Here is a 12554-nt window from a genome sequence, read left to right as displayed (position 1 = left end):
AGGGTCAAGTCAATTGGGAGGTGAGTTTGAATGGAGAAAAACTGGAGGAAGTGAAGTGTTTTAGATATCTGGGAGTGGATCTGTCAGCGGATGGAACCATGGAAGCGGAAGTGGATCATAGGGTGGGGGAGGGGGCGAAAATTTTGGGAGCCTTGAAAAATGTGTGGAAGTCGAGAACATTATCTCGGAAAGCAAAAATGGGTATGTTTGAAGGAATAGTGGTTCCAACAATGTTGTATGGTTGCGAGGCGTGGGCTATGGATAGAGTTGTGCGCAGGAGGATGGATGTGCTGGAAATGAGATGTTTGAGGACAATGTGTGGTGTGAGGTGGTTTGATCGAGTAAGTAACGTAAGGGTAAGAGAGATGTGTGGAAATAAAAAGAGCGTGGTTGAGAGAGCAGAAGAGGGTGTTTTGAAATGGTTTGGGCACATGGAGAGAATGAGTGAGGAAAGATTGACCAAGAGGATATATGTGTCGGAGGTGGAGGGAACGAGGAGAAGAGGGAGACCAAATTGGAGGTGGAAAGATGGAGTGAAAAAGATTTTCTGTGATCGGGGCCTGAACATGCAGGAGGGTGAAAGACGGGCAAGGAATAGAGTGAATTGGAGCGATGTGGTATACAGGGTTTGACGTGCTGTCAGTGGATTGAATCAAGGCATGTGAAGCGTCTGGGGTAAACCATGGAAAGCTGTGTAGGTATGTATATTTGCGTGTGTGGACGTGTGTATGTACATGTGTATGGGGGGGGGTTGGGCCATTTCTTTCGTCTGTTTCCTTGCGCTACCTCGCAAACGCGGGAGACAGCGACAAAGTATAAAAAAAAAAAAAAAAAAAATATATATATATATATACATATATATATATATATATATATATATATATATATATATATATATATATATATATATATATATATATATATATATATATATATATATATATATATGTGTGTGTGTGTGTGTGTGTGTGTGTGTGTAATATTCTACCCCCACCACCAGTGAAATTAAAGTCTTTTAAGAAAATTAACTATATAAGTTTTGGTGTGAACTTCTTCACAACCGTAGTGCTAATGATAGTGACCGGACTAGACTCAGATTATATAATGAATATTCAGATGACCCAGTGCACTAGGTGAAGAAGGTCTTGTTCCACACTTCGACTATGTAACTATATGTGATGTGCGTTCTCTAAAAATATTATCATAGCTCGTAAACAAAGAGAAAAAAGAAATCCTAAAAAATGTCACTGTGGAGGTAATACCCTGTCAAGCTGCATACACCTAATACTAATAAAATGCACAGGTCAGTAAATGGGCTAGCATTGTTCCTTGCCTCCTAGAGCAGCAACCATGATGTCTAGTGTCGCAGTAGAGAATGCCACTTCCATGGCACGCAAATATAACAGTCCTCGTTTCTATAAACATTTGCCGGGTCACCTTGAGATGTTCTATTACAGATTCTTATGATCATTCAAGTGAGACGTGTGACTATTGCAGGGGTGTCTCATGGGGACGACATTCAGTACCTGTTCGATATGTTACCAGACATATTGCAACCTCTGGAGCATCCTGCAGACCTGCGCGTGAGAGACATTATGCTGACTCTGTGGATAAACTTCGCTGCCACAGGGTAAGATGAAACATTCTCTGTTTGTCTTGTGTCTTTTTTATAAGTATTAGTTTGAAAATAATTTAGATTTTGATTCAGAATATGGGATTAAAACCGTCTGAATTCGTATTTTCACCTGTCTCATTCTCAATCAGGATTCCCTTATAAAGGATTTAAATATATCAATACTTGACATTATTCATGGAAAGGAACCCAACACCTGACGGTTCGCTGGGCTTCAAGTGGTGGCCGACGTCGGAGTCTCACCAGCAGTACTTGGCCCTCACAACGTCCCCCACCATGAAGGATGATAATCCTGTCCAGGTAAGTCCCACCAGTAGACCAGGCCTTCACCACATCTCCTACCATCATGGGTGACACCCCCTCCAGGTGAGAGTCACTTATGTATCTCCAGGCAAATCTCAACAGTGGTACTTGGTCCTTACCACTTTCCTATTCAGATAAATCACACCAGTGATACCTGGTCCTCACCACGTCCCCTAACATGTATGACACCTCCGACCAGATAAATTACACCAATGGTACTTGACCCTCACCTCATCCTCCACCATGATGAATGACATCCCCCTCCAGGTGAGTCTTACCAGTGGTACTTTGCCCTAACCTCTCCCTCCACAATGATGGACGACACCTCCATCAAGAGATTAATACGGTTAAACATACCTTCATAACCAATCATTTTCCTTTTGTCTTGCTATCAAAAAGAATTAGGGTTACTGAGATGATCTCCCTAGGAATATTCTTCTACAATATTGAATCAAAATTCTAGTGGCTTTTCATTGAAAATGTGAGATTAGTACACTATTATGGACGCCGAGATAAGGAGCTCAAGTCACAGTGTTTTCCTCGGTGCTGTTGATAATGGCATTTCAAATAAAGAGATCAAGGAAAGTTGGCAATCATTCTTTATAAGAAATGACACACTAAAAATGAGACATGATTTGAATTTGCTTTTTTCATTTCATTTCTGACAATAACTTTTCTACACATCCCTAGCACATGGAGTTTTGGAAGAGCTTACCAACGAAGAACAGCAAGCTCCTGTATCCAAAGCGTTTCCTGAATAAGAAGACCTACCTGAATGCTGGCTACTATGTCTAGTGACCCAACCTGGACACCAGAGAGACGCTGCCTGGCCACACACACACACATACGCACTCAGTTTGAGGCCTCGTATTAGCTGCCACTTATAAACTACCCATATGAAAGGAAACGAAATATATGCGGGCAATTTACAGACCCGCGAGCATTTTGTGTATAATCTCATAGAAATTATTATTAGATAAAAATTATTTAATCATATCTGTTCTTCAAACATGTTACGTAACAATGAAGAAAGCAGTCGAATTGATCACTAAGTGATAAAGAACGTTTGTATGATATCAGACTCCTAGTAATCCTATCCTATCGGTCTGCAACTCTCTCTCTCTCTCTCTCTCTCTCTCTCTCTCTCTCTCTCTCTCTCTCTCTCTCTCTCTCTCTCTCTCTCTCTCTCTCTCTCTCTCTCTCTCTCTCTCTCTCTCTCTCTCTCTCTCTCTCTCTCTCTCTCTCTCTCTCTCTATCTATCTATCTATCTATCTATATATATATATATATATATATATATATATATATATATATATATATATATATATATATATATATATATCCCTGGGGATAGGGGAGAAAGAATACTTCCCACGTATTCCCTGCGTGTCGTAGAAGGCGACTAAAAGGGAAGGGAGCGGGGGGCTGGAAATCCTCCCCTCTCGTTTTTTTTTTTTTTTTTTCCAAAAGAAGGAACAGAGGAGAGGTCCAGGTGAGGATATTCCCTCAAAGGCCCAGTCCTCTGTTCTTAACGCTACCTCGCTATCGCGGGAAATAGCGAATAGTATAAAAAAAAAAGAAAAAAAAATATATATATATATGTATGTATGTATGTATATATGCATACATCCAACAATATTCTTTTTCAAAAGTGTTGTGAGCAGAGTGTCAACCAGATGTGAAAACAGTTATCATTATAGATAGTATCCCCATTTTCTGTTTGTTTTTCTTTCTCCTTGCATAAGATTTATTGTAAGTTTAGCACATGGTACGTACATAGCATTTTCTCTGGCACCTGCCTTTGTGGCTTACCCTTTAGGTTGATAGTTATTTGAGCTGTCAGGCCGCCAACATGAAGCGACTACAACCACTAAGGAAATAATCTTTTCCGGGTGTTCAGGATGTTTCTAAGACCATATACACTCTCATCAGGTATATGACCTATGTAAGACCACCTCAAATGCTTTTGTTACACTGTAGATCTCTGATGCTATGAAAGTGGCAGTTGGAGGAATAGATTATAGAAAGATAAGAGGTTTGTTGTAATTGTGTTAACATTTGTGCTCTCATAAGTAACCATACCTACATATCCCCAGGTTTTAAACATATCGTCTTTATATTTTATACCTTTGAAGCACTGAGGTCTGTTCAAATTACCAGATGTTACTGATATAACAGCATGCATTATTACATTTTGAAAAATGGGGCCAAAACTATATCATTCATATGGTCGAACGCCAGTTAGGTATCATCGCGCTTCGCTTGCAAGAGGATACACTAGCAACAAAAAATCAGCTTCTCTTACCAAATAAGTCTATATTTCCCTGCTACTGGAAGCAGAGCAGCCTTGGTTGTATAACTCTAGGATCATTCACAGAAAGTGGCTCTTGAGATACTATGAGTAAACACCAATTATACATGCATCATAAGAACAATATTAAACAATATTTTCAAAGGTATGAGAAACTCTTGCATGCTTCTTATGTCTCTATTGATATAAAACAATTCTTATACGGATTAGATATGGAATATGATGTTGCATTATGGTCGCTTTTATCTGGATATATGATGGTCTGTTTTTGAAAAAAACAAAAGTTCGATTCTGTTTTAACAAAGAGTCTATTTCCTTTCTTATCACAGAGCAAAATCCCTTTCCCCTCTTGTCTTAAAGCAAATTTCCCTCTTTGTCTGAAGGAGAAATCCATTTCCCTCCTTAAGTTTTAACACAATCCATTTCCCTCTTGCCAAAACTTGTCATAATTTACAATCCGTGTCCGTCCTTGAGTTAAGAAGTAATCCATTCCCCACTTGGTTGAACGCATAATGCATTTACCCACCTTGTTTTTATACTGGATAGTATCCCCCAGTCTTAGTGCAGAATTCATCTCCCTGCTTGTCTTAATGTAGAAACCACTTCCCTTCTTTTCTAAAAAAAAAAAAAAAAAAAAAAAAAAAAAAAGAAATTCGATGTCATTCCTTTTCTTAACACAAAATCAATTTCCTTCCTTGTCTTAACGAAACATCCATTCCCCACCTTATCTTAGAAATTCCTCCCTTGTCTTAACACAGAATCTATTTACCTCTCTTTCGTAATGCAAAATCACTCTACCTAATTTTCTTGATGCAGAATTCTTCATCTTCCTTGTCTTGACGCAGAATCCCTTTCCCTTATTGTGTCATTGCAGAATCCAATTTCCTAATTGTCCTCAGAATCCATTCCCTTCTCATCTCACTGTAGATCCAGTTCCCTCCTTATCTTGAGATACAATTCGTTTCCCTTTTCGTCTCAGTACAGAACCAGTTCCCTTTTTTTTTTTTGCCTCAGAAATTATTTTCTTTCTTGTCTCTTTGTAGATTACCATTACCGTCTCCTCTTGACGTAGAATCCATTTCCCTTCTCGCCTCAATCCAAAATCCACTTGCCAACTAGTTTGAAGCAGAATCCAATTTCCTCATTGCCTTAGTGCAGGAGTAGCTTTCAAATTTTTCTTGATGAGTGAGTCATTTCTCCTTTTTGTCCTAAAAAAAGACTCATTTTCCCTCTTTGTATTAATGCAGAATCCAATCTCCCTTTGTTTAGGTTCTTTGATTTGTTAGATTTAATGGCCAGAGAACTATGAGGGAGATCAATAGGTCTCCCACCCTTAGGTCATTTGGCCTTAGGCCTCCAATCCTTCGGTCATTGCGCCTCCAACCTTTCGTTCATTAGGCCTCCAACCCTTCGGTCATTGTGTCTCCAGCCCTTCGTTCATTAGGCCTCCAACCCTTCGGTCATTAGGCCTCCAACCCTTCGGTCATTGAGCCTCCAACCCTTCGATCATTAGGCCTCCAACCCCTCGGTCACTGGGACTCCAACCCTTCGGTCATTAGTCCTCTAACCCTATGGTTATTAGCCCTCTAACCTTTAAGTCGTTAGGAATCCAACCATACGTTTTTTAGCCCCCAACCCCTTGGTCAAAAGGCCTCCAACCCTTTTTGAATCGTGACTGTTCAACGTCCTTTAAAGATATACTGTGTATTATTACCAGAGGATTTAAATGCTAATCATTGAACTAGTTTCTGTCGAAGCTTCGGTAAACACTACCTAGTCTACACGGCATCTGAAATATTCCAACGGCTGAAAGGGACTGTGAAAAGGCGGGAGAGTCTATATGAATATCAAACACGACTATCAATTAAGTCGGCACGCCACCATATCAGCACTGCAATGGAACCAACTGGAGAAATACCACCCTTGCTCTAAACCAACAGAGTAGTGAGCGAGCATGTTTACCCACCAGACAACAAACATAGAGCAAAAGTAGCCACACCCAGACGTTACCCTCAATGCAGAGCACAGGTAATGGACCGTCGTATATCGTCTTATTCCAGTTTCATTGGGAAAATCATATATGTGGAATGGATAGATTACTTGACACTTTGCAAACATACTAAAGGGACCCAATAGGAATGCATTTGGGCAAGATTGTATGGATTTGATGTTTGTCTGTCTGTCTCTCTAAGATTATTGTTTGTGTTACGGACAGAGAGATATTCATCCTAGTTCGTAGTAGTTCTTTGGAGAATTATATAACATTAACACCACCATGTATTCATTTCCCACAGTTATTCTTCCCAACGCTGAAGTCTCAATGGACTTAAGGTTGTCTTTTACTAACAGGGTCAAACCTTCCCCTCCTTTGCTTTTCTCTCCCTCCTCACTATCATGTAACCCGTCTGAGCAGAATAGGTCAAATCTTATCTCTTTAGTAAGCCCTGTTTCCAGAACTCCAAAAATATATCCACAACTAAGAGAGAGAGAGAGAGAGAGAGAGAGAGAGAGAGAGAGAGAGAGAGAGAGAGAGAGAGAGAGAGAGAGAGAGAGAGAGAGAGAGAGAGAGAACGTTTTAGCATATTGCGATGACTGCAAGAAACTTGAAACATTTCATGCATACTAAGGGGACCCCATGGGTGTGCACCTAAGAGTGATATCTAAAATTTTAGTGATTTGAAAATGTTTTATTAATATAAATATGTAAGAAAAAGAAAAAAATAGATAAAAGAAAAATTAGAAATAATGACTTGAGCCCAAGAAGACCCGGGTACCTTGTCAAGTTATCTACAACTTCCCTGGAGTCCAGTAGGGTAACGAGGGAGCTACCGAACCCTGGCTGACATTCAGCTCATATCCTCTCACTAATGTTATTAACATGTACAGCCGAACACTTATGTTATTAACATGTACAGCCGAACACTTATGTTATTAACATGAACAGCCGAACACTTATGTTATTAACATGTACAGCCGAACACTTATGTTATTAACATGTACAGCCGAACACTTATGTTATTAACATGTACAGCCGAACACTTATGTTATTAACATGTACAGCCGAACACTTATGTTATTAACATGTACAGCCGAACACTTATGTTATTAACATGTACAGCCGAACACTTATGTTATTAACATGTACAGCCGAACACTTATGTTATTAACATGAACAGCCGAACACTTATGTTATTAACATGCACAGCCGAACACTTATGTTATTAACATGTACAGCCGAACACTTATGTTATTAACATGTACAGCCGAACACTTATGTTATTAACATGCACAGCCGAACACTTATGTTATTAACATGTACAGCCGAACACTTATGTTATTAACATGCACAGCCGAACACTTATGTTATTAACATGCACAGCCGAACACTTATGTTATTAACATGTACAGCCGAACACTTATGTTATTAACATGCACAGCCGAACACTTATGTTATTAACATGTACAGCCGAACACTTATGTTATTAACATGTACAGCCGAACACTTATGTTATTAACATGCACAGCCGAACACTTATGTATTTAACATGCACAGCCGAACACTTATGTTATTAACATGTACAGCCGAACACTTATGTTATTAACATGCACAGCCGAACACTTATGTTATTAACATGCACAGCCGAACACTTATGTTATTAACATGTACAGCCGAACACTTATGTTATTAACATGTACAGCCGAACACTTATGTTATTAACATGTACAGCCGAACACTTATGTTATTAACATGTACAGCCGAACACTTATGTTATTAACATGCACAGCCGAACACTTATGTTATTAACATGTACAGCCGAACACTTATGTTATTAACATGTACAGCCGAACACTTATGTTATTAACATGCACAGCCGAACACTTACGTCTCTTAAACCATTAAACTGCATCAACTTCGCATAAAACGATTCATCAGCTGTTTCAGGGAGTCCCAACCGATATGGTACAAATCAAAGTAATGATGCAAATGAATATCATAATGAATATTATAATGAATAATGGTTTATTGGTTTTCGGTTGAAAATACACAGTTGGGGTAGTTGAGGTATTACAGATATTACAGAACTTGGAGGTCATTATAGTTGACTAATCATACAAGAGCTTAAGATTAGGGTGGGCTGGATGATTCCACACTTTGGTAAAGCATGTGGATGAAATACACCGTATAAAGAATATTATTTGGCACTCTTACTGAGTGATAAGACACCACACGAGAACATCTGAAGAAACTCTTGAGGTATGGTGCATGGTTGGTATCGGACCTGCTGAGTTGCCAGTTACTCTGTAGCTTGTGATTGGTTTACCATTTTACAGTGGTTCTACATGCAGATCGTGCTTCATGATCCACATTATGTATCACGATACAAATCAACCACTACAGCAGTGTTCATAGTAACACTACACTAGTATTTATTCTTGCTACCGACAGACTTCAATCACAGAATCATATGCCAGGCTGGTTAATTGCCTAATAGGAAAAGCAAACACGTTTCACCAGATGTTATTTTACTTTTTTTCTTTCTTTTAAACTATTCGCCATTTCCCGCGTTAGCGAGGTAGCGTTAGGAACAGAGGACTGGGCCTTTTTGGGAATATCCTCACCTGGCCCCCTCTGTTCCTTCTTTTAGAAAATTAAAAAAAAAACGAGCGGGGAGGATTTCCAGCCCCCCCGCTCCCTCCCCTTTTAGTCGCCTTCTACGACACGTAGGGAATACGTGGGAAGTATTCTTAATCCCCTATCCCTAGGGATATTTTACTTTTAATTCTATTAATAGTGTAGGAACCCCCTGCTGCTAGGACACAGTTTAATCTATTTGACAATGTGTGTTCTTAGAAACGCAAACTTGTCCAGCAATTTCACTGTTGCTGAGGCCCACACTGTGTCGTGCGATGGTCGCTGCCCGTGCCTTCCCCCAGGTTTTCATCTCGTCTAACATTGCTATGATTCGTAATGAACATTGCGATTGTCACTGTGCTCTCCAAAACTCAACTTAGTGCTGGTTGATCTAGTCCCGTTTCCGGTATGTGCAATTCACTGTATTCAAGTAACGAACTTCCTGTGGTAGGAGTTTATGCCGACACTAACTTTGTTTGTCTCTCATGAATTTCACTAACAATCATCTCCTCGTGTGCATAATATCTTACCATGATTGGTGTACCTAAGAAATATCATACCTCTTTTCGTGACTCATTCCCTGCTTCATAATCATGCCGCTACTGTGCTTACTGTTATATCACTACTACCATGCACAAACACTGTGTTCTTTGTGTATGTGGTCTTAACCATCTGCCGTTTCAACGCTTTCGCACTAACACTCTATGTATTCCCGTTTATTAACCGTTGAATAGTGCACTTGGTTACGGAAAACATCATATTACTTACACACACACACACACACACACACACACACAGGGTTACCAACCACACCAGAGACTGTTGCGTGGCGCATCAGAGCCAAGGGCGCCGAATGATTTTTAAGAGGGTGAACATTTAGACAGCCAGGATGGCAGATATTCAGCGATGTTTACAGATTGTGCGCATGTGTTTGTGTGTGTGTGTGTGTGTGTGTGTGTGTGTGTGTGTGTGTGTGAATTCATACCGATAGATGAATGGATCATTGTAAAATGATAGTACAAGCTGCAGTTTCAATTCATAAGTTGCGGCGCAAAGCTTTGCTCACAGTCAGAAACAATGAGAGACAAGATTACTTCTACCTTGTAAGGCATCTGTATGGCTCTTCCCTAAGTGGCTCGTTTCCAGCTGCATCCGTAGCAATAACTTTTGTAATAGAAATATCAGGAAGGATTTCTGTCATTGTTCAAAGCAGAAGGAAAGTCAGTGGTGAGGTTATCGGTGGAGCAGAACCAACAGTAGGAACAGCCAATTAGGGAAAGATTCGTACGTACGCCCGGCAACGCAGAAGTTTGATTTCCATTTACATGGTGTATTTTTGTCTCTAATCAATGTGCGTGCAAGGAATATCACTGAAACGTTATAAGCTCCAGCTCCATTCAGTGTTTTTCTTGTACCATCCATGGGTGTCTGCATGTGGATGTAACCAGGATGAGAAGAAGGGAAAGACAGGGAGTGTGTTTGAGGAGGGGAACATGGAGATTCTGGCTCCGAGTGAAACTTACTTTAAAGGGAAGGGATAATAATGGTGTGAGCTAATGAAAAGACAGGGTTTCCTGAAAAGGAGTTGTGGGAATATGTGAACAGTGCAAGGAAGTGAATCCTAGACTGATGTGGGTGAAAATGAAAAAGAATTATGACAGGTGGTGAACTGTTAGTGATGGAAGCGAGAGGAGTGAGGTAGAGAGACGAGTGGTTTGGGCTGAGTGAATGTATCAGCAACATTGATGTGAAGGATAAAGTATCAGTAATGGGTCATATTAAAGCAGAAGTGAGTAATATGGTATTTAAGGATATAACTGGCGGGAGGTGGGGGAATGGACCAACCAGTGAAGTGAACTAGAAAGTTAAACAGCTTATGGAGTTGTGATGAAAAATTATTGGTGATTGGGATACCTAGTCTAAAAAGGACATACTAAGCATACTTGAGTGAGTGGGGTAGATGGCAGGCAGGTAGTATTGGACTGTGAACTAATAGAAAATTTATATAAAGCTACGTAGTCACCAGATGTCTCACGTGCTTTATAGGAAGGAAGCATGTCACAAATGAGCGTCTTAAGGTTTAGATCATTTTGGAGACAGTGCTTTCCATGTCTTTACTGATAAACTCAACTAAGAATTGATAGTTTATATATATATATATATATATATATATATATATATATATATATATATATATATATATATATATATATATATATATATATATATATATATATAATATATATATATTCTAAGAGAGGCAGCTGGAAAGATGTCTGATCACTATCTTCTGGAGGCGAAGGAGATTTGTAGAGGTTTTCAGAAAAGAAGAGAGAATTTTGAGAAGAGAGTGTTGAGAATAAATGAACATGGAAAGGAGGCTTGTGAGAGGAAGGCTAAGGAAAGACTGAGTGTACAATGTCAAAAGGTGAGAGCAAATGACGTGACCTGAGTGAAGGAGAAATGGGATGTATTTAGGGAAGCAGTGATACCTTGCGCAAAAGATGCATATGGCATGAGGAAGGAGGGAGGTGGGCAGATTAGAAACGGTTGCGAGTGGTGGGATGAAGAAGTAAGGTTGTTCGTGAAAGAGAAGAGAGAGGCGTTTGGACGATTTTTGCAGGGAAGCAGTACAAAGGACTGGGAGATGTATAAAAGAAAGAGGAAGGAGGTCAAGAGAAAGGTGCATAAGGTGAAAAAGAGGGCAAATGAGAGTTGGGGTGACAGAGTATCATTAAATTTCAAGGAGAATAAAAGGATATCTTAGAAGAAGGTAAACAACGTGCGTAAGACAAGAAACAAATAAGAACATCGGTGAAGGGGGCAAATGGAGAGGTAATGACAAGTAGTGATGAAATGAGAAGGAGATGGAGTTCGCATTTTGAAGGTTTGTTGAATGTGTTTGATGATACAGTGGCAGATATAGGGTGTTTTGGTCAGGGTGGTATGCGAGGTGAGAGAGTCAAGGAGAATGGTTTGATAAACAGAGAAGAGAGAGTGAAAGCTTTGCGGAAGATGAAAGCCGGCAAGGCGGCAGGCTTAGATAGTATTATAGTGGAATTAATATAAAAAGGGGGTGACTGTGTTGTTGATTGGTTGGAAAGGATACTCAAAGTATGTATGGCTCATGGTGAAGAGCCTGAGAGTTGGCGGAATGCATACATGGTGCCATTGTACAAAGGCAAAAGGGATAGAGGTGAGGGCTCAAATTACAGAGGTATGAGTCTGTTGAGGATTGCTAGGAAATTATATCATCAAATTATATTGAGAGGGTAAAGGCATGTATAGAGTATCAAATTGGGGAAGAGCAGTGTGGTTTCAGAAGTAGTAGAGGATGTGTGGATCAGGTGTTTCCTTTGAAGAATGTATATGTGAAATGCTTAGAAAAACAGATGGATTTGTATGTAGCATTTATGGATTTGGAGAAGGCATATGATAGGGTTGATAGAGATGCTTTTTAGAATGCTCTGTGGAAGGTTTTAAGTATATATCGTGTGGAGGTAACTTGCTAGAAGTAGTGAAATGTTTTTACCAAGGATGTAAGACATGTGTACGAGTAAAAGCAAAGGAAAGTGACTTGTTCCCTGTGAATGGTTTTTTGATATATATATATATATATATATATATATATATATATATATATATATATATATATATATATATATTACTTTGTC

General features: G+C 39.5%; 1 protein-coding gene across 1 annotated transcript in view; it reads left to right on the top strand.

The window, feature by feature from the left end:
- The window catches only part of LOC139751527 (venom carboxylesterase-6-like), a 65862-nt gene extending 62211 nt beyond the window's left edge, over positions 1 to 3651 (top strand). Inside the window, exons 4-6 of the mRNA XM_071667352.1 lie at positions 1498 to 1630; positions 1819 to 1933; positions 2627 to 3651. Of these exons, the coding sequence (XP_071523453.1) occupies positions 1498 to 1630; positions 1819 to 1933; positions 2627 to 2731 (353 nt within the window). The 3' untranslated portion in view covers positions 2732 to 3651. The remainder of the gene's footprint in view (positions 1 to 1497; positions 1631 to 1818; positions 1934 to 2626) is intronic.
- Positions 3652 to 12554: the final 8903 nt, after the last annotated feature.

The sequence above is a fragment of the Panulirus ornatus genome, chromosome 1, assembly GCF_036320965.1.
Source record: "Panulirus ornatus isolate Po-2019 chromosome 1, ASM3632096v1, whole genome shotgun sequence".
Classification (NCBI taxonomy): domain Eukaryota; kingdom Metazoa; phylum Arthropoda; class Malacostraca; order Decapoda; family Palinuridae; genus Panulirus; species Panulirus ornatus.
This window is presented reverse-complemented; position numbering and strand designations above follow the sequence as displayed.